The sequence below is a fragment of the Manacus vitellinus genome, unplaced genomic scaffold (genome assembly GCF_001715985.3).
Source record: "Manacus vitellinus isolate BGI_N305 unplaced genomic scaffold, ASM171598v3 scaffold_10_pilon, whole genome shotgun sequence".
In the NCBI taxonomy this organism is placed as follows: Eukaryota; Metazoa; Chordata; class Aves; order Passeriformes; family Pipridae; genus Manacus; species Manacus vitellinus.
The window spans coordinates 173,486-195,293 of NW_021938838.1; the positions used below are offsets into that span (position 1 = coordinate 173,486).

The 21,808-nt window shown below is 38.0% G+C and overlaps 1 protein-coding gene across 2 annotated transcripts in view; it reads left to right on the forward strand.

The window, feature by feature from the left end:
* NFATC3 (nuclear factor of activated T cells 3) overlaps positions 1-21,808 on the forward strand; it is a 48,687-nt gene that overhangs the window by 22,543 nt on the left and 4,336 nt on the right. Inside the window, exons 3-10 of one of the 2 annotated variants that reach the window (XM_025896086.2) lie at positions 316-515; positions 1,159-1,331; positions 2,078-2,218; positions 3,037-3,092; positions 3,727-3,853; positions 5,762-6,736; positions 15,269-15,370; positions 17,462-17,530. In XM_025896086.2, the coding sequence (XP_025751871.1) occupies positions 316-515; positions 1,159-1,331; positions 2,078-2,218; positions 3,037-3,092; positions 3,727-3,853; positions 5,762-6,736; positions 15,269-15,370; positions 17,462-17,530 (1,843 nt within the window). Of the gene's footprint in view, positions 1-315; positions 516-1,158; positions 1,332-2,077; positions 2,219-3,036; positions 3,093-3,726; positions 3,854-5,689; positions 6,737-15,268; positions 15,371-17,461; positions 17,531-21,808 lie in introns of both variants that reach the window. The other variant, XM_029964662.1, reaches the window with a different exon arrangement.

Genomic DNA, 21,808 nt, shown 5'->3' on the forward strand with positions numbered 1-21,808 from the left:
GTAGCAAAACTAAAATATTTTAGTATTTCTGGAATCTAGGCGATCTTTAGTAAAATTGATAATTAGACTTTGATTAAAAACCATATCAGAAACAGACCTATAACATAACGTAGCTTTGATGTTGAAATTCTGTAGATAGAGCAATTCTCTTTGAAAGATTTTAAAATAGTAACAATGGTATTTTAATATCCATTTGTTCTGGTAATTGTTGCCAGTACTTGTCTTTGGGGACAGATGCCTGTACTCAGTTTTCTGATTGCTGAAGAATTGCACACACAGATGCAGCAGAAGTCAACTAATGTGTTTTTCCATCAGCTCCTGGGCTACAGTGAAAAGCCCGTGAACCTCCAAATGTTCATCGGGACAGCGGACGATCGGTACCTGCGGCCTCACGCCTTCTACCAGGTGCACCGGATCACTGGGAAAACAGTCGCGACAGCCAGTCAAGAGATAATCATTGCCAGCACCAAAGTTTTGGAAATTCCACTTCTTCCCGAAAATAATATGTCAGCCAGGTACACCACTCCATCAATCAGCTGTTTGGTTGCTATGTGTCTTTTTTTTCTTCATTTGTGCAAAGGTGAAAGAAAAGTCATGTAGGAAAATGTATTTTCCACAAATGTGGATCATGATTAAGATAGACACGTCTCTTAAAACATATCAGTGTTTAGGTAGTCAGAAGTAAAGGAGTAGAGAAGGCGGGGAAGCTCTCATGCATACATGTTAATTGACTGAGGTAAGTGTGTCTCATATGAATAACTGACCGCTGTGTGGAATGGGAGCTGGGATTTTGTCATTCCCTAGTCCTTCCTAAGGCAGAACTAAATATAGGTCTCTTGCTCTTTGTAAATGATGTTTACTATATTATATAACTTACTTGGAAGGTTAGATAACGTGCAATATCAAATAATCTTTTAAAGGTTCGAAAAAGCAGCAGTTAGACATTTACAAGACAAAATGTTTCAACAGAGTACTTGCTGTCATTTTCACACTAACAGTTCTTTTAATCTCAGACATCTAAAATAACACTTAAAATAACATGGGGAAAAAATAAAACATGCTTCATTCTTTAACAAAAGAAAGGCTTACAGACTATATTTTGTCAATAGTTTGATTCATTTTCTTCTGCTCCATCTGTCCGTCCTCTCCATCCCATAGTATCGATTGTGCTGGTATTTTGAAGCTTCGCAATTCAGACATAGAGCTCCGTAAAGGAGAGACAGATATCGGAAGGAAGAACACCAGAGTGCGACTTGTGTTCCGTGTTCACATCCCACAGCCTAGTGGAAAAGTCTTATCTCTGCAGACTGCTTCCATCCCCGTTGAATGCTGTAAGATTGCTTTAACTATACATAATTTATACGCATGTTTTCTGCATGTGTCAGTAGTATTGTCATTCTGAGAATATTTATTGCCAGAATTATATATAACAAGTGTGAAAAGCATTGTGCATAAAAGCTCAATTATCAAAAATTGAGGTATCTTAAAGACAGTTCTTGCCAAGTGGTAGCCTGAAGGTTTAGGGTAAAAAATACCTTATAGTGCAGTCACATAGCAGCTTCAGTAGTTCCTTTGTATGAGAAGGGGCAGGTGATTCATCTCAGAGAAAATATTCATTCCAGGTAGAACTAATACTGTTTCATTTACAAGGGTCTATACTGTTACTTGTCTTTATAAAGTATTATCTAGTGAACAGCTGAACTTCTGGAGAGTTCATTTGTCAAATGCTAGCACTGAAGAATCAAGACATGACCTCAAACAATCTCAGTTTCTCCTAGAATTCACTTTGTCTAGAAAATACTAAAATAATTTTTAAACTAGTATTCCTAAACTAAAAATTTCATTTGCTGTAAAAATAGAGACTGTTGAGATTCATGGCTTTTTGGTGTTTCTTTTCTGTAATTACGCCATTTAAACATAATTTTTAAAACAAAGATATATCATACACAGGTATGAATTGTGTATGTAAATAGATGTCATTTTAGTTTCACTCCTGATTCTTCAAGTTAGAATCACAAAATAAATGTCATTATGATCAAAACTGTGCATAATATTTTTTTCTTAATATTTTTTAAAGCTCAGCGGTCTGCTCAAGAGCTTCCTCAGATTGAGAAGTACAGCATCAATAGTTGCTCAGTAAATGGAGGTCATGAAATGGTGGTGACAGGATCCAATTTTCTTGCAGAATCCAAAATTATATTTTTTGAAAAAGGACAAGGTAAATACTGTCTTGCTGTTTTTTCTTGAAACCAAAACCATTGTCTGAGTTTGATTTTAAGAAGCAATGATGTTTTAAAAAGAAAAAAAAGTCCTGAATAGTAATCTGAAACTTCATTTGGGCACTGATCGATGTGCTTGAACAGCTTTGATAGAAACGCTGCTGCTGCTGCTTTCCTGCTACCCTGTACAAACCCCAGTGACAGAGAGAGTCGAGTGCTCAGTTAAGGATATGGGTTATGCCAGGTCAGAGCAGAAAGAGGTTCCCTAGGTGATTTACTTCCTTACCAATGCAGACGACTTGCCCAGCAATTGAACTACAGGGTCTGTGGATTCAGGGGAAGGTGTTTGTGGTAAATGTCTATAACCTGTGGGTCGGGGCACAAAGGTGTGGCTTATGTTATCTCTTGCATGGTGACTTAGCCCCTAAGTCATCAGCGTGTTTGAATAACCACAAGTGTTAGAAGCAATTTAACTACCTTTCAAAAATGTTTTTAGAAAAATAGGGTAAAAAGCACTCTGTACACTTAACAATACCCACTGCCTCCTTTGGAATTCAATCTACTGTATGGAATCTACTGGGTTAAAATGCAGAATCCTGAAAAACAGTCAGCTTACAATGGTTATAGTATTGAGACTCCTAAAGCATCTCTATACTTGACACTTTTTTTACAATTTATGTCTGCTGCTTATATGACCTCTTTATGATTGAAAAGAAATGCAGTTTTATAATAAGTATTTAAGTATTTTTAAGATTAATTATTTAAGTGTATTAGAAAATGCTTTTTGCTTGATTTATTTCTAAATTTCTCTCAACAGATGGACGACCTCAGTGGGAGGTAGAAGGGAAAATAATTAGGGAAAAGTGTCAAGGGGTGAGAAACAACTTTTCTTAATTTAGAAAGCTTATTTTTATTCAGTGAGAAAATACACATTTTCATTGTTGCTCTGAAATTTAGACTTCATTTAGTAAAGTAAGTAGATCACTGGCTAATTCAGACAGACAATGGGAGACTTCTAAATTGACTTAACACTGTAAAGAAACCATTAAGATGATGCTTTGAAGGAACTGGAAATAGCATGCTTTTTGTGAAAGCAATGAAAAAGGAATTTGAAAACTGAAAAAAGGAAACTTAAGATAATTTTACGGAGATGACAAATTATTTCCAGTGCATTAAAATTTTTCTTAAAAGCTTAATGATCCAAAATGCAATTCTTTGACTGCTAGAGGTTTTTTATACTCTGGCAGATAAAGCATCCTTTAGATGATGTGTCTATTTAATTAAAGCATTTATCTTCAGAGCACTTGAGTTTAAAAGAAAAAAGTCTCCAAATAAAAATTTGCTTATAGTACTGTTTTATTATGCAATGTGCATTAACTTGAAGTTTGACAATTTCAAAATATTAGGGTGCTTTAATTTTGCAATAAGTGTTTTAGATTTTCTGTAATTAATAGCAGTTTCATTTGCATTTGATACGTAAAACTTTTCTGTTTCAATTTTCCTGTAGGCAAACATCGTACTTGAAGTTCCTCCATACCATAACAAAACCATTACAGCTGCAGTTCAGGTGCAGTTTTATCTCTGCAATGGCAAGAGGAAAAAAAGTCAGTCTCAACGTTTTACTTATACACCAGGTATTAAATGAAAAACACAGAAGTTGCATTTTATTTTGCTTTTAAAGTAGACATTTGAAAGAAACTCAGACAGTCGCGTCCCTTTGATAGGTACATAAGTTAGCTTTGAATTGGCTATAAAAGAGCTTCTAAAGGTTGTCTAATTAAAAAGCTGAAATACAGAGTAATAAGCTCCAGTACTATGATTACAGCCAGGTATTTCTTCATTACATTTTCTAGAGAATTAATTTTTGCATTCTGCTTTTCTTTGAGAATGATGATGAATCTCAGAAGCTGCTTTTTAAATAACCCTGGTGATGACACGGAGAATAGTGAGATCATAGAAGAACAGGTTTATGGGGTTTTTTGCTCTTTTAAAATGTCAAAAAAACCCCTCAGGTTTAGATACAAGGAAGATCAAAATATTTTTTCCCCCACCCTGGACACATTGCAGCTTACTGAGAGAAAATAGTTTGTAACTTAGCCAGAAGTGAAAATGGAACATGTTAACTGTAAGTGTAGTTAAAACATCTTAATCCCTCCTCTTTGGATGTGGAAGTGGTTGCTATGAGACATGCAATGCCTGCTTCTTTGCCTGCCACTTTCTTTTCCTTTAAGAACTGCGCACCCATTTAGAGCAGTCAGAATTCCCAGGGAACCAGTGATGGTGGGGACTCTTAAGCACTGCTTGGAGCACTTGAAGCCAGATATCTGAAGGAGTCTTTAAAGTCGGATACGGATATTAATATAAACTTCTTGAAGCCAATATATATGCTGACAAACCCAACTTCCATTAGTTTACACAATTTAAAATAAGTTGTGCTCACTTGTTGTGCTCTAAGATTACCTTCATACCTTCCTGTGTTATATAGGCAGTATTACTTTAGGTGTCTGGTACGCCTAATTGTTACCAGATTTCTGGTAATTTTCAACTCTTTTTAAGAATATCAGCTCCTAAGATAGTTACACATCTTAAACTATGTTTTTGTTTGAGAAATCTGTATTTAAAGTATTTAACTGGTGGAATGAAGTAATGACACATTACCTAAATAAGAAGCAATTTTTAATCATAACTGCAGCTGTTATTACACAAACACTTTAAAATCCATCTCATCTGTGTATTTGTAACAGTTCATTGAACTGCAATATTTAGTTAACTGTGTTTATAAAGTAGTAATTGAGCTGTTAAGTGTTAACATTTTTCTACTACTTGTACTTAAGATCAGTATCTTTTCATGAGACTATCAATAGTTAAAAAAACCCAAGCCTGTAACTGAAAGTGTGTAATTTTGTAACTGTATAATAAGAACAGTTGTTGCCATCATTGAAGTTGAGGCATGTACTGAAAGAGCTGCTGTAATTGAAACAAGGTGCACTACTCAAACTAGTTTCTGTATTGCCGAAGTTCGACTGTCATAGTGATCAGAGGTGAAGGAAAGCTTGAAGCCTGCTAAAAATTTCCTTCATGTTTTGCCAGTGCCTGATACTGAACTCACATCTACCTGTTTTCAGTGGTGCCCAGCAGCAGCCTCCTGGTCCCTCTGGCGATGAGTGCATCCTTTAGATGTACTGGACTTTCTCTAACTGGGTTGCAAATGTCTTTAAATACATACATTTCTTAGGAGGGTGTGTTAGAAGGGAAGATAACTACCTTTGAATACGTGCTAGGAGAGTTGTTGTGGCTTCTCTGGGTTAATATAGCAGGCATGAAGTCAAAGATGATGAAAGCAGAGCAAAAGAAGGGACATTGCAGCAACGACACTAACAGTGCTATTGTGGTTGTTAAACAGCAATTGGTGTGTATTTATCCCGGGATACAGATGGGTTGAAATTGTGAAACTGTTTTACTTTTTCTAGTTATAATGAAGCAAGAGCACAGAGATGAGGTGGATCTGTCTGCTGTTCCATCTCTGGCCCTTCCACACACAGGCAACGTCCAGGGCCTGCATTCGATCCGAACTCAGCTGCCTTCACCAGAGCAAGGGCACCCACATGACAGTTTGCTGTCTACGTCACCCAGGAGCCTTGTGTGTCCTGTTCAAGCACCGTATACAGCAATGGTGACCTCAGCAGTGTCCCACCTGCCACACGTGCAAGGTAGAAACCTTAGTCCAAGTGAAGAGTGTCATGTTTTGCCTCCTGCTGTGGTTCAGTCTTTTCAGGTAACATCAGCACCTTCTGTGAGGCCTTCTTACCCGCCTATGCAGTCTAATAACGTGTACAATGGACAGTCTGGTCTTCCTATGAACTCTGCCTCCAGCCAAGGATTTGATGCTATTTCATTTCCTCAAGACACAGCTGTACCTCATTTGATAAATCTTGGCTGCCAAGCTCTACCACCAGTGCAGTTTCATTCTTCAAATCCAGGTTCTGTGTCAACATCAAGTACAGCAGGGCACCCATTGGCACATCCAGCTCATTCAGGAGAGTCATCTGCTCACCTGCCATCAATGGGATACCACTGCCCAAGCACTGGGCAGGGCTCCATCCCTTCTGCAATGGGTCTCTCCCTTGGGCAGTCTTCTCCCCAGCTGCAGCAAGTCCCATACCATTCTACAAATCCGGCATCCGCTTCATCCCCGTCCCCGACAGCTTCCCACCCATTGGTCCACTCGCCGCTGTCTGGACCTTCCTCTCCGCAGCTACAGCCTCTGCCTTACCAGTCTCCAAGCTCGGGACCCACCTCCTCCCCCCCACCCACTAGTCACTCAGGCCAGCACTCCCCCCAGGCCCCCAGCCCTGCCCTGGGGGCTCTCAGCGCTGTGTCACCCCTCGGGCACCACTCTGTGTGCGACTCATCTCCGTTTGCACCCGATGGGGCAGCTATTAACATTAAACCCGAACCTGAGGATCGAGAGCTGAATTTTCAAACCATAGGACTACAAGACATCACACTAGATGATGGTAAGTGGGTATAATATTTTAATACTGGGATATAATCTACATGAAACTGCAAAGTGTGTGTGTGAGGGTTGTTTGGTTTAGAATGCACTCCTCTTCACGGAAGGAAATTTGTATCATCACAATGGAGTCATATATTTGTGTCCAAAGAAACAACTTATTTAAAACTAATTATATCAGCTGTAAATTTGTAGTTATACAGTTCAAGTGTTTTAGTCTAATTTGCCCATAGAATTTGGTTTTGTCATAAAACAAGGCTTGAGGATTAACTCCTACACATTGACACCTTATATTCAAGGAATTGATTTGAAGCCTTTTCGGGTTGTCTCATTGGTATGTTTCAGTGAAAGTCATAATAAAATATCTAAGTTGCATAGATGTAGTTTAGATTCTCGTTTCTTGGAGTTGTCCCAGTTTTGAAGGGCAGGGTAGTGTTTTGAAAATCTCTCACATGCATTTTGGCACTCTCTTAGTCTCCTCACAGACGTTCTGTAGATACACTGCCATCATTCAGCACCTCTGCTCACAGTGGCTGTTTTGCTTTCTCCATGCTGGCTACCTTTTTGAGAAATTCAGTTGTTGAACATGAACAGAACAAGGATGTTTCAGTGCTAAAGGCAGGCTGTGAAAGTCTGTACTTTAAATACTTGGAAAGTGTCACTTACAAAACTTGTCCAACCAAGTGAAAAAAGAAGAAATATCCAATCCCAAACATCAGACTATTGGAGGTGTTGATGCAAAGCAATTTATAGAACATGTAACGCTACTAAGACTGGAAGAACAGAGGGCCTGGCCTTAAATGACATGTAAAATGTGTTTGGTGTTGATGAAGGGAATCTCACTAGTGTATCTTTTCTCCAATAGCCTTTACTGTTGTGGCTTGGGGATTTTTAACCATCCCTAGTAATTACTTAATTACATCAGCAGTAGTATAAAGATTTAAGTGTGGGCCATCTGTTAAATATGCATGTCAGTCCCAGCTCCTTGCATAAATGCAGCCTTGCTATTGTTACCTCCTGACAGTAGTAATAAAATTTAGTAGGAAATGCCTTCAAAGACAGGGCACAGTAGGAAGAAAATGAGAGAAACCAATATACTTGGGCTTTCATTTCAGAGGCCACCTTAATTAAACAAAGCTCTCTTTTTAGAAACACTGTTTATCAATCAACTTAACTTTATTTAGAAAAGAAGAAAGAGACTGATTCTATCAAGGACTTGCTGAGGAGAGGAGAGCAAGGCTTTGTGAAACAATATGCAGCAAAAAAAGTAGCATTTTCTACTTCTGTATAGAGGAGTGAGAAAGAAATCTAGTGTTTCTGGACATGTCAGGTTAGAACCTACTTTCTTCTCATCCTTCTTCCCTCCACACCCACAAACAAAAGATGTAGAAATAAATAAAATACAACTAAATACTGTAGTTAGACTGTTCACAGTGTAAGCAGAAGTGTTTAGCATTTATGAGCATCTTGACAGTTTGTTTATACTTGTTCAGAAATTAAAATGGATGCACAGTAAAAAGAAAGCCATTTTTTTCCCTACATCACAAATATTAGTTGCTTTTATAAACTATTTCCATGGCTTAACACACCGACATTACTGAGTTGTTTCTGTGCTGGCAGACATCGAAGCACAGGAAAAGCTGTAATAGCCACACTTCAAGCATGGCTGCTGATTAATTGTTTAGAAAAATATAATCAATGTACATGTGAGTCAAATGGCCACAGCTTTATTAATTTCTTTTTTAAATAATGATTCTTATAGAAATTTGAAGAATTTCTGAAAACTGGTGATTAAACAAGACTCTTCCTATATGGAAAATTGAACATGGATTTAAATGCTAAATAGCACTTGGCAGCAGCAATAGGTTTGCAAGCAGAGAGATTCCCTGCCTTTCCCTTCCATGCTCCTGCCATGCCTGGGGGTTGGGCTTGGGGCGTTTTTTCATTTTCAATCAGCAAATACAAATCAGATGTCTGGTCTGAAACCTGCTGTTCCAAAAGTCTTAAAGAGCTGCTCAGTTCTCTCAACATGAGTGAATACTTCCTCTACTTAATCAGCTTAAAGTAAAAAAAAAAAACAACAACATGTTTAGACAAGAACAGTTTCTTAATAATATATCTAATGTATTACTCTGGTTTTAAAATTAATTTAAATTTTTTTCTTTCATGTCTATTTGAATTTTAGTTTCCGTACAAATAGAGCCAGGCACAAATGGCAAATAGGTTTTTCTGCAATAATGTTATAACAATTAAAGAAAAACATCCAAACATAATTACATACATAAATGAATGTTGATACAGTATGTTTTCCCAACTAATACATCAAACATGAAAACTATATTTAGTTGGAAAATAGGTTTTTAAGGGTTAACAATTAAGGCAAATAAAGCTCTCAAAACACTGAAACAAAGCCAATTAAAAATTCTTTAAATCATGTCTGGATTACTGACTTAAATATATAAGTCAGTAGTCTTAAAGTAAACAAAAAATTCAGAAAAACCTCTGAGGGCATAAATTACCTTCTTTCTTTTAAGTAACATGCACTATTTAAAAATTAAAATAGTAGATGTTTTCTTTGCCGAGAAAATATTTCAAGAAATATTTTACAAAATTTCAGTGCAGTATGGAAGTGCTACCTCATGACAAAGTCCTGGAATTCCTGTGTAGCTTGACAGGATATGATTTAAAATTCTTTAAAACCAAAAAACACTACAAAAAACCCACCACAAAAACGGAAAAAAAAAAAAAAAAAAGACAAAACCGAAAAGACACAAAACAAAAATCCCCACCAAAACACCACCACCCCACCTCCAGGAGTGGAGGTCTGGGTAGTAGTTACGTAAATTCCTGTGAGCAAGACTTCTAAAAGTGAATCTTGTTGCCTCTTCAACGAGCAGTTAGGTGTTTTCTTCAAAACACACCAAAAACCCCTCCAAATCCACTAATCCAGAACTACAAAGCTGCTTCATCCATCAGTGCTCAAGCCAAGAGCATCTGGATTAGTCTTAATCCAGCATCTCTTGGAAGGTGTAACACATCTAGAGTCACCATTTACAGCTTCCCTGAAAAGTCTAAGATGTTTGCCAATGACCAGTGGAGCATCTTTTTAAATTTTGTTGTGTTCCTTTGCCCTTTATGAGTCAGAGCAAGCTGGGCTCTGTTCAGAGTATGAGTGAACACAGATTACATAATTTGAAAGCAGATCCTACACCTGTGTGTCTGCATAAAGGACACTTTTTTCCTTTTTTTTTTCCTATACTGAAGTTTGTGTGACTCTTCATTATCTTGTTGTTCAACAGGATCCTGTTGATGTCTTTAGACTTCTCTAATCTCAAGCAGAATTTGCTATTCTGCTTTTTTTCTTCTCTTCCTGTCTTTGCTTCCTGCAGGAAACACTTTTTAATTCACTTGAAGAAACAAGGGATCAACATGCATGAGGATACCTAGATATGAAAATAAAATTATATTACAGAAAACATTTGAAACAACACAATTTCAAAGTAATATTTATTGTATGTTACTACTTCAAATGTGTTCTGGAAAACTCCTCTTTTCTGCTTAGGTCTTTACCACCTTAGGCTGCACAAGCTGGTAAACTTTCAGACCAGAACTACGTGAAAGCAGCTTCTTACACTTTATTTGTCCCCTCTGCTTTTTCTCTCCCCTGGTGTGTTGTTGGACCTTTTTTCCCTTAATGTCTTTCAGCAAGTAACCCTCTGCCCAACACCCCGGGTTAACATTGCCCTGGATAGACAGTGGAATGTTTAGGGCTGCAAATAGGTGTAAACAAGGCAGCTGCAGTGACAGGAAACAGGCAGCTGGTCATTTCTATCCTTTCCCATACCCATCATCCATACTGTGCTCAGTTGCATATTCCTCTAATAAAGGTCCCATTTCTTCCCCACTTGAAAAAAAAGCTACTCAAAGTCAGACTCAGTGTAGTTATATGATGAGGCCTTATTAATTTCCCCTCAGTCTGATTTAAAAAGTGCTCCTAGTGTGATGGTTTAGCTATCCCACTGTCAAGTTTTAGATTTAAATCTATTCTAATACTGTTGATCTAAAATTTAATCTCTTGTGGTTTGCAGTTTAGGAGGGAGTTTACCTTGGATTTCATGGCTTTCTACAGTGATGAGATTTCTAGCATGTACAGCTGTATTTAACCATTTTAAAGGTATTACGTTAGGCTGTATTCAGCAAATCAGGATGACCTTCTACTAATCCTCTTACATTTTGTAACTCATTGCATCTCCATTACATAAATCTGGAGATTAGAAAATCCAGTATGTGGATTTACTATAAATCATAACTAGAAATCCCCAACCATTTTGTGTATATAAAGCAATAAGTCTGCTTTGTCAGCCACATTCCATGTAGAATTCTAAGCCATTAGCATTCATTCATTTTAGTAGTTCTGTGATGACTCTCTAGCTGATAAAGTCTCTTGCTGAGAAGCTCAGATTATTCTATCTTGGCTTGAAAATGTGTACATCATTACAGGTTGCTTTTTACTGTAGCTTCAGCTTAATTTCTGGATAATCAAAGTAGTAATTAATAAGAAAATATTGTAGAATGACTGTACTTTGTATTTCTGCCTATATTTAAAACTTATGCAATAACAGGTCATTCTTAATTAAGGCAGTGTCCTGCCAAATGGAGCATTCAGAAAATACTGAATGAAAGAGTCTAGCTTAGTATGGAGGAGAGCAGCTCAAAAACCTGTTGTCTTGCTGGTGCAGCTCAGACTTGAGATGTACATCTCAAATCGAAGGTGGTTTTACTCTCTCCTAAGCATGGAGCAAAATGTTGCACCTTGCAGCATGCCCAGCATGGGTTAAGATCCAGACTGAGCAGTAGTTTAAAAGCAAAAGGTTGGAGTGGTGAGGAAAGGTGAAGAGTGTTATCCATCAGGGGTTGTCAGCAGTTAAAGGAGGCTATGACCATATCTTCTAGTGGATTCATCGTGTTCATAAAATTTGTGACAGCAAGGCATCTATTGAGAAGACCAGTTACACACTTCTGATTTGTAAAAATGTCAGTTAAATCCTCTGGTGTCTGACCAGCTCTCCCTCGGAGAGCCACAGGACATCTTGTAACGAATGCAAAGTAAGCTCAACTAGTGGTACCACTGCAGAAATATTTCCATTTAAGGATTAGAAGAGGTTAGAGACTTCTTCCATGAGAGCAAGTGGCATGTCTGCATCGTGGTGTAGGTGCTGGCAATAGCAGCAGAGCTGGAAGGAGCTCAGCACGCCTTGTGACACTGCAAAAATACACTGAGACACTTCAGCACTGCTTTCCACTGCACAGCACATGTCCTCTAGCACCAAGGCTCATGCTTAATCCTGGCTCAGACTCATCTCTCTCCTTGTGTGAGAGAAGGGGGTAAACATGACTTAAGGGAGTTGGGTTTACCAGGATACAGAAATGCAGAGTGTGACATCATGACCGAGACATGAACAAGATATTTATTACTGTACCACATAACTGCAGAGCTTGTGCTGTGACTCTGCAGCCACCTGCAGCTTCTCTGTGCAGCTATAAAGATGATGTGCACAGGAAAACTGTACTCCTCCAGCATTTCATGCAGCCTTATTTTGTCAGTTAATAAAAAAGCAGTACTTCTTAGTAAAGTTGGCATCAAACCTGAAATTATTAAAAGCAAGCCTGGCCTATGACTTGGAATGATGATGTGCAAGGCAGCCCACCATGTCCTTGGTGGTTTGCCATAGCAGACATGGCCTGGCATATGACTGATTTGGTGTCAAACGAGCAGAATCAGCTGTGGCTGCTCCACGGCACAGAGGACTGAGGCTTAATTATAGCCTGGCAGCTTTTTCTTTTTTGTTGTTAGGGAAAGTTGACACTCTATTAGTTGCTGGTCATGTGGAGTCAAAACCAGGCTAAATATACTGCACTGAGCAATGTGATGTAGTTACAGGGATTCTTCACATAAATGCAGCTGATAGAGTTCTTTCTGGAGTTGACAACAAAGGCCTGTGTGTGAGGAAATGTGTGCTGCAGTCTGTCCGTAGTGTTCTTTGAGGTTTACTGATCATTGTTGCCTCTGTCAATAGAGCGATTCACTCAGCCCTCCCCTAAACACACAAAGACAATTGTATCAACTTCTTTTTGTGGGGCATGTTAAGGAACTCTTACTTCCTGTAGCTACACTACAATCACATATCCCAAAATATTTTTGGAAAGCCACTTTTCTAAAACTAGTACATCTTCTAGGTTTAAGTCCCATTGCCCACACATCCTACTTCAGTTCAGCAGCAATAAAGGATACACAGGCTAAACTTCTAATCGGATGGTGCTATAAAAAAGGAAGTTAGTTGACTCCTGTAGGAAGAGATTCTGAAAAACAAATGGTATAACTCCAGTAGCCTTTTGGTCTGCCTGTATCCATAACAGAGCTCTAATTTTAAGATGACTTCCTACTCTGACCCAAATCTGGTGCAGATAATTGAAGGTTTAAAGCTTTTCTTAACCTTTCTTTACTTAAGGGATGAGTCAAGACAAAGAAGTCATTCATAAAAATATGAATTTTTCATCAGTTAAACAGATCTAAAGGGTGTCAGGTTTCTTGATTTTTGTTTCAATTTAATAGTTTTAATTTTGGTTTTATGTTCTTTCAGTACAGAACACGTTTTCGTAGTGCTTTAAGATGTAAAAAACTTTCTCAAATGTTTATGAAATTATGAGGTAGAAAGGTATTTTTAATGTATGTTTACCTGGTAGCTCAAGTTCTATCTAACTTACGTGCGTGTTGAACAAACCTCTTATGCTCCATAACACACTTGAAAAGGCTGATGCTTTATTTACCAGGTTTCCCGAACAACACGTAGTGTGTGCCCAAGGCAAGCGCATGTGCTTCATTCTAGAGGGTGCTGGCTGGAGACATGTTATGTGTGCTGTGCATGACAATTTGTCAGGGGTTGATAAAAGCAAACATTCAATATTTGGCAGCTTTGTTAGGGCACACGAGAACCTCAGAATCCCTCTAAGTATGAAATTAATTAGAAAAACTGCTCAGAATCATATTTCCGTGCTAGAGTGACAGATAACCCTCACCGTATAGGCCGTGCTGTCTTTATGGTGCACAGCCTGTTGCTTTAGGAGCTAATGAACTGCACTGTTCTCTCTGGAGGTTTTTTTGACAGTGTTTGTTGTCTGCTCCTTTGAAAGCTGTGCCTTTAAAGAGGGTTGCTGGCAAACGTTAATTTGTTTCCCCTTGAGGTAGTTTCCTGCCCATCTCCCTGGTTTCATTAGATCTTTATTTAAATATCACTTTCTTGCTGTTTCTACCATAATTGGTGGAGGAAAATGCTCTTTTCTTAATCTCCTATTATTTGACAAGAATTTATCTTTAATCTACTCCTTTCCTTCACAGTGGCAGTGGGCATTTTCATTGAAACCCAGATAAAGCTTTCCACTTTCCATTTAAATACATGTAACTTTACACTTTGAACAATTAAGCATAAGAAGTCACCCAAAGAAGTCATTTGAGCTGCTTGAATTTCAGAAGGAAGTAAGAGGAGACTCATTCTCCTGGGAGTGACCCCTAAGCAGGGCTTAAAAACCATGCTGGCAAAACAAGTGTGTGCATCTATCCAGAAGGCACAAATTGGCCAAGGTCCAGAGTAATTTTGTTAATTGTGTTAAAGCCTAATTTACTAAACTTGCAGCTCTGTCTTGCACAGGAAAAAAAAAAAACCTATATCCAACCCTGTACACTGTTGTAAGCTCTGCATAGCCACCAATCACAACTGAATAAACACACACTTGTTGGTTAAAGTAATGAACACACTATTTGACATTGATTTTTCTTCCAGGAAAAGCAGTTCAGTGAAACACAGCTCTCCACTTCCTCTGGGATTTCTCACATGGCCTTGGTCTCAGAGAGCCACCTGTGCCAAGATAGTACTTGGTATTCTGGCACTTGGATCTGTGTGTGGTCTGACTGCAGAGCAGTACCTTGGACAAAGTGTACAGACAGGGTGACAAGTAAAGAGGAAGACGATAGCTGTGTACAGGGGCAGTTTCCTTTGGTTAAGGGATAGGGAAAATAATAAAAGTTTTATTTACTAGTACTCTTTTGCCTACCTTGTTCAGCGGAGTTGCTGTCAAGGGGCAGAGCACTTTTTAATTTGACCACAGTAAGTAAAGCAGATTGAGAAAACTGCAGGAGGAATGTCTTAAACTAACACAAATACTAAAACAAACTTAAGTAGTATAAAAATCATGATGATACATCTAGGCAGACATCCAAAAATATTAACCATTACCTTTATGGCTGCTAACTGAAAAGTAACTAAGTATAGAAGATAAGTGATACTGTTTTTTATAAGCACTCTGATAATTTATAAATAGTTATTTATGTCGGCTTACGCAGTAGTTAGTTGTGAATGAAGCTGGGTATTTAAATTTAGTGCTATTAAAAGAAAAATGAAAATCACTTCCTCGTTGAGTGAACTGTAACTTCTTGGTTTAGTCCAGTCAGTAGTTATGTCTGTCTTCTTCTCTGATACAGACAGTTTTATCTCTGACCTGGAATACCAGCCATCAGGTTCAACAGAGAAATGGACTCAACATTCAGCATTCATGTCCAACTCCTATGTGGAAAATCTAGAGGGTGAGTCTGCTTACTGAAATGCTTCAATGTTTGAAATTGGAGCACAAAGGAAAGGGGAAAGTCTTTTAATAGTCTTATGAGCTACAAGTGAAAAGCGCTGTGTAATACTGAAGTATTACTGTAATTGGACACCTGCATATTCTGAAATAGTTGGAAATTCAGCAGTTCTGAACCAGGTGTACAGTCACTCAGTAAAATCCGCCACTCAAAGTATACAGAGCTGCCACAGAACTTCCTGAGTGCTGTAGGATCTAGGAAAACAAAGAGGATATGAAAATTTTAAGCCAAATATGGGCAAGGTTAAAGAGTGGCCAGATAAGTTACCTGAGAAATTTGGAATGTTTCTCTTTATTAAAAAGATGAAGCAATATCAATTTAAATAGATGGAATACAGTGGTGTGCACCAGCTATCTAAGTATTAGGAATACAGATTCATAACTAGATTTCAAGTTGAATGTGCACTGTAATTGGGAAAGAACATCTGGATTTATTATTTCCGCTTCTTTATTTCACATATAAACAAGATAATTATGCACCACAACTCTTCTAAATACTAATGTTAGAAGTTGATGCATGGTATATGGGTGTCGTTTGTGTTTATACTTAAGTGTTTTTCACTTTATTACAAACATGCCTAAAATGCCAAAGAACTACACTGTCCCTTTTTTCCAATATATATGCATATACACATATATTAAAACACAGATAACATTTACATTCCCCAGAGATTTTTAAAGGGTAATACCTGTGAGTGTACAGTAGATTTGGGATTAGTAGCAGTAAAGTAATCAAACTCTTAATAAAACTTTCACACAATTAGTGTGTAGACTGACCTTAAGTTTGCCTATGAAACTGAAATAAATCACACTGGTCTTTTATCATCCTTCAAGAAATTTAGCTCTGCTTTCCTTACGTATCAAAATGTTATTAGTAAGGTAAGTAGCTCCTGTTTAGAATGGCAAAACTAGGGAAAGGACTCTGTACACTAAGTTGACATTCCTAGATATTGAAACAGCAAAACTATTAGTAAATTGCAAGTTATAGCTTAGATTATTTCAGTGTTCTAGACTATATCCTGTGCAACTCAGACTCTGATAGGTTCAGAATAATTGTTGAAGAGCAGAAGTTCTTGAAGAATGAAAATTCAATTAAGTAATAAAATGACCCCCAAATACCAGTCTCATCAAGAATAACACACAGGTTGGCAAACCCCAAACTTGGGCTTATGAAATGTACACCGACAGATCCCTTTTAAAAAAGGCACACAGACAGAGACCCAGACCTGGAGAGAAATATGCTTACACACAAATGCTGGCATGTGAGAAATACAATTGAGAAATGGCATTTTTTTAAAACTAAAATAATGGGTATTTTATGTATTTGGCACAAGATAGTGTGGTACAAATACGAGAGATTGTTTACACAGGAAAGTAGAATGGTTTTGTACCTTGAAGAATGCAGTGTCAAATGAGAGAAGCTCTCTGTATCCATTGCTAGTACAGAATTCTTGCAGAGACAACTTTCAGGGTTAAACTAGGAAGAGTATAGCTTCTAAATTATACTGCTGAAGAGGAGAGCAACTGTAACTGGTGTGCTGCACGAGATCAGAGCATCTGCAAAGGCAGGAAATAACTAATGGAATATTTGAGTCATCCTTTATTGAATGGGTAAGTGTGATGATTGCTGTGTGGAGTACTAAGTCATGAGGAGAATGCACAAGGGGAAATATCTCTTTATTTGGTCCAAAGGACCATACAGAAACTGCCTGGAAAAAAATAAATCTTTGGTTTGTTGCAGTTTCAGCACTACAGGCTGTGACAAACTTGAAAAGGTGAACTATAGGAACACAGTCAAAGGTGGTCAAAGGGTCAAATAGTTGCAAACAGTCTGCAAACTCTTTATGAGGTTCTTATTAAGTGTACAATTACTCTGCAGTGAGAGAGACTACAAGCTGCTTCTAAATGCAGAAAACAGAAAAGAACATGAAAACTATTAGATTAAATGTGAAACGTGCCCCACAGATGACAAATCAGTTATTCAGTTAAAATAAGATAAATGATCTTAGAAAGTTTTTTGTAGTGATGTTCACAGTTGAGGAACTAGAGATTCTCATGCCCAAAGTCCTTGGAAAAAAGAGACATGTTGCAGGACCTGTCCAAGGTAAGGTGTCAGTGAAAAGTTTTCAGAACAGATAGTGACAGTGACAATTGTCCTCAAGTAGATGACATGCCAGACAACAGCTCTGAAAGAGTAAGAAACAGTTCTCACCTGTAATGTATAACCTCTTGCTTAAATCTGATTTAGAGCCTAGGTGAATGTGAAACTGCTGCTGCTCAGCTATTCAGAGGGGTGAAAACCAAAAACTGTCTAGAAACCTCTACAGGAAGACCTTGTGAGTAAAGAAAATCAGATAGTTAAAGAAAAAGTAGAAATTAGAGTAAGGGAAAGAATAAAACCTGTACTAATCATACATACAATGACAGTCTCTCTGAACTATTATCATAAAGCTGTCTTGAATTTACAATGGACAATTCTATGAAAATTTGCTCAGTAGTGTTAAAAGTAGTCTTGAAAGGGTGAATAAATGCTAGGAATGAGCTTGTTATTATATTTTTTTTTAAATTTATCCAAACCAAAACATTCAGCCATTTATTAATAAGAGCATCGTTTTTCATTATGATGTCATGCTTCATAACACAAGAGTTTGTTCTGTTCAAATCAGCAAATATGGATCACTTTCTGTAGGTGGGACTTTCTCCTGAGGGGTTGGTCAGTACTGGAACAGCTGATAAGATCAGCACCCACAGCTCTTGTGTGTCACTGACCGCACAAATGTTCAACCTAATTTTAGTTTATCTTAAAACTCTGGATTGCAAATTGCAGAGTTTTAAGAGCTCTCCATGAACAGTCTGGCTGTCCTGCACAAACACTGGAACACTGGCTTTGCCAGCTGTCCCAGTGCAAACCTTCAGCAGCCCAGAGGCAAAGGGCTGAAAGACAAGGGCAGGGGAGACCCCAGTGCTTCAGCTGCCTCCATTTGTGCAGTGAGCAGGGACTGAAACCTGGCAAACAGAGCACAGTGGGAAGTGGAAACAGTGGGAAGAACCCAGTAAAACAGAACAAGTGGCTGCTCTTATTTTACAGCTTGACAGCAGATCCAAAAGTCAGACCCACTTCTCTGTTCTGCTGATATTGGTGTTACTACACTGCTTAATGTATTTGCAGGGTTCCAGGGGCTTGAGCCTCCAGCTGGCCTTCAGTGCTCTCTCAGGGCGTGTTCATTCTTTTTCTGTGCAGCACAGAGGGAGAAGAACAAAGCAAAAAAAAAGAAAAAAAATGACAAAAACCTTTACAATACAACGCTACAGTATCACTGGTATTGACCAGGCCAATCTAATCTGTTTGGAGCTGATTTTCTCTCTACCATGTTAACTTCTGTTCTGCACAATCCATTTTTAACTGTTAGTATAAATTTGCCAGTCAGCTTACATTCTACATAAATACTAGGGGAGGAAAAGATGAAACTATTGCAAATAAAGTAACAGCTGAAATTCTGAAATCTGGGATAACTGCCAAAGAGGTCAATTAAATAGACAAAGTTGTTAAAATCATTTCCATTTCACAGCCCAATTAAAAAAAAAAATTAAAAAAGCTGTGTTGCATTTTGATCTGAGCCATATCTGACAAACAAGTTTTCAAAGTGCAGTTATCACTGCTGTAGTGGAGGAATATGCCACACGTGTACACTGTGTAGTGTGTGCCACCCTCTCTCTTGTGATCTGGTCCAGTCATTATTTCAGGATTAGTGACCCAGAGTGTAAGCACAGGAGACATTCGATAATGCTTTTGCTGTTATCCACTCAATTGACACTGATCATCCAAAATTATTTTAGATGATCAGTAGGTACTAAATGACTACTAAATATTCGCAATTATTTAGTATGTAAGAGATTTCTGGTTCCCCATGTCTTGACAGTAGAGGCCCAGGGTCCGGGATTAGCAGTGAGAACACCTGGTAGCACGCATACCCAACAGGCAGTTGCTAACTGGATGGCTTTTAGGATTAAGTGAAAGGGCATATGAAATCCAAGCAGCCCTTAGTCAAAACTAGGAAAGGTGGGATAAAGTGTTTTTTTGAAAGTATAGCAAAGAAGTTTTCTTTTGTTTGAAAAGCATCAGCAGTATAGAGTGCTCTGCCCTTTCTCAGAATGGTTGAAATTTACTTCCTTTCCTACCTGAAGAGCTTGAGTTTTGCTAGACAATGTTATAGAAAATGTGTGTTTATACTCATGAACTAAGTTTTCAGTTTTAATCACAGACCACTAAATGGTCTGTAATTGATCCTTGGTGGAAGGTGACATGTCATGCATTCAAATACTAACTTTTGGATTTCTGTTTTAGTCTTTAATACAGTTTTCTCCATCACAAATTAATACAAAAAGGAAAATGCTGTATGATTTCACCTTCAGCCTTGTACATTTCTGTGCAGGATTTTATCTCTTCTTACTGACTGCATGATTTGCATTTTAAACTACTTTATACCATCACCTGTATCTCATCTAGTCAATGTACAGTCTTCTGGGGTCTGCAGGCTACCCCCATCCATGTGTTGCTCACAGAGTTCCAGACAGCTGAACGGGACACTCCTGGAAAGTACAAAATAGGAAGATGTGTTAGTTGGGACGGTGCTCTAGGAGAAAACACCTTGGCCAGACACAGCAGTAAAAGTATTCTGGCCTTTTCTTGAGGCCTTCATGGTGCTCTGACAGAACACTGAGTTAGATATTAATTTTTTTTAAAAAGGCACTTTTGAATACTCATTGGGTTTATAAATTAGCAAATCTAACAAAGCCACTGGGGCAAGTAAGAGTTCTCCACTAGAATTCTCTGCTGGGATGAAGACAAGATCATGCATTTTCCTAAGAAATGGTAGATGCTTCTAATGTAAATCCATGTAAGCCAGATAAATCTGTATTCCCCACATGCTAAAAGCATTGCCAGAAAAAGCACTGCGCTACCAAACAGCTTCTTACAAACAAGTCAATGATTATTTAGAACAAAACAACACAAACTAACCTGGAACTTCAATACTCATTATCACATAGTGACTTATGCAGAAGTTTGGCAAATAAACCCCCATGTGACCAGCTATTGTATTCAGTGTCATGTGTTTTAAGGAAAATGTAATGCCACATGGCTATGTGCTGTTCAGTTGAACACCTTTGCCCGTGGGAACTACAAAACATGGCAGCAGTATAGACCAGGTGGTGCTGATGGTGTCAGCACAGATACATATCATCCATCAAAACTTACAGGAAGTAACTGTCTAATAATTTCAAAATACTGACCTTCAAAAGGTCTTTTTAATGTTCCAAATTTTAGCAGTACTGAACAGCTGCAATACTCAGTTTGCACAGACCAACTGCTCAGTAGCATTCAGTGGACAAGAGCTGTTAGAAGTCCTGCAGTTAGAGCAAGCTAATGACAGAAGCTGATGGCTCATAGCTCTTCTAAATGAACATCTAGATTTTGTTTAAAAAACAAAAAGTCTTGGGTTTTAGCAGATGTTTACTTATGGTATTGTGTTGGCCTAATAAAAATACTTGGAAAAGTGCCCTACCTGCAGTCACACAATTATCAGTGTCATAGTGCCAGTTAAGTTCATTGAATGAAAGGTTTTTTTGAAAACAAATAAATTGCAAATCTTGTAATGCTTGAGGGAATTGGCTTTTACATAGCTGGTCTGAACTGTTTGAACTTTGGGGCTGCAATAACGTGTGTATTTAACAAGCTGTCCTTGCATTCATGCGGGAGAAAACCATTGCCAGTGATTGACTCTTAGATAACAAATGCCCCCTCCATGGTTATAGGGGTTCTGTGACATGAAGTGGTTTTAAAGCTCTCTCGAGTAAATTAAAAGAATATGACAAAACCTTTTTTCAGAGTTGGATTTCATGTAAGTTACACAGATTTGAGTGCATTCACAATATTACTGCGTTTTTTTTTAGACCCACTTATGCTCCTGCTGCCGCTGAAGGTAATGCTGAGGCTGAAAATACTATAAGCAGCAAGAACAATTTACACTACATATACATTGATTTTGTTATGCTTCTACCAGCCAGGAATGGTCAGTAGGAAGCTAAATCCTGCTATGGAAGATTAAGGAAGCACCAAGAAGGGTGGTGGGGTACATCAACACTGTTCTGTAAAGTTACCCAAAGGAGAACAAAATAGCAAAACCCTGGGTTCCAAATCTGTTAAGATTTTCAATAGAAGCAGCTTACTAGCAGAGCAAAACATTTTTTTTTTATTAAGAATGATCCTTACTCAACAAAAGAATCCCATTAAATGCCTGTTTATAGAAGCAAACTCATGCCAGTAATAAAGGAAAAGCCTCAATAGCTTAGCATATTCAAAGTCTTTCTCAGTAAGAGATAC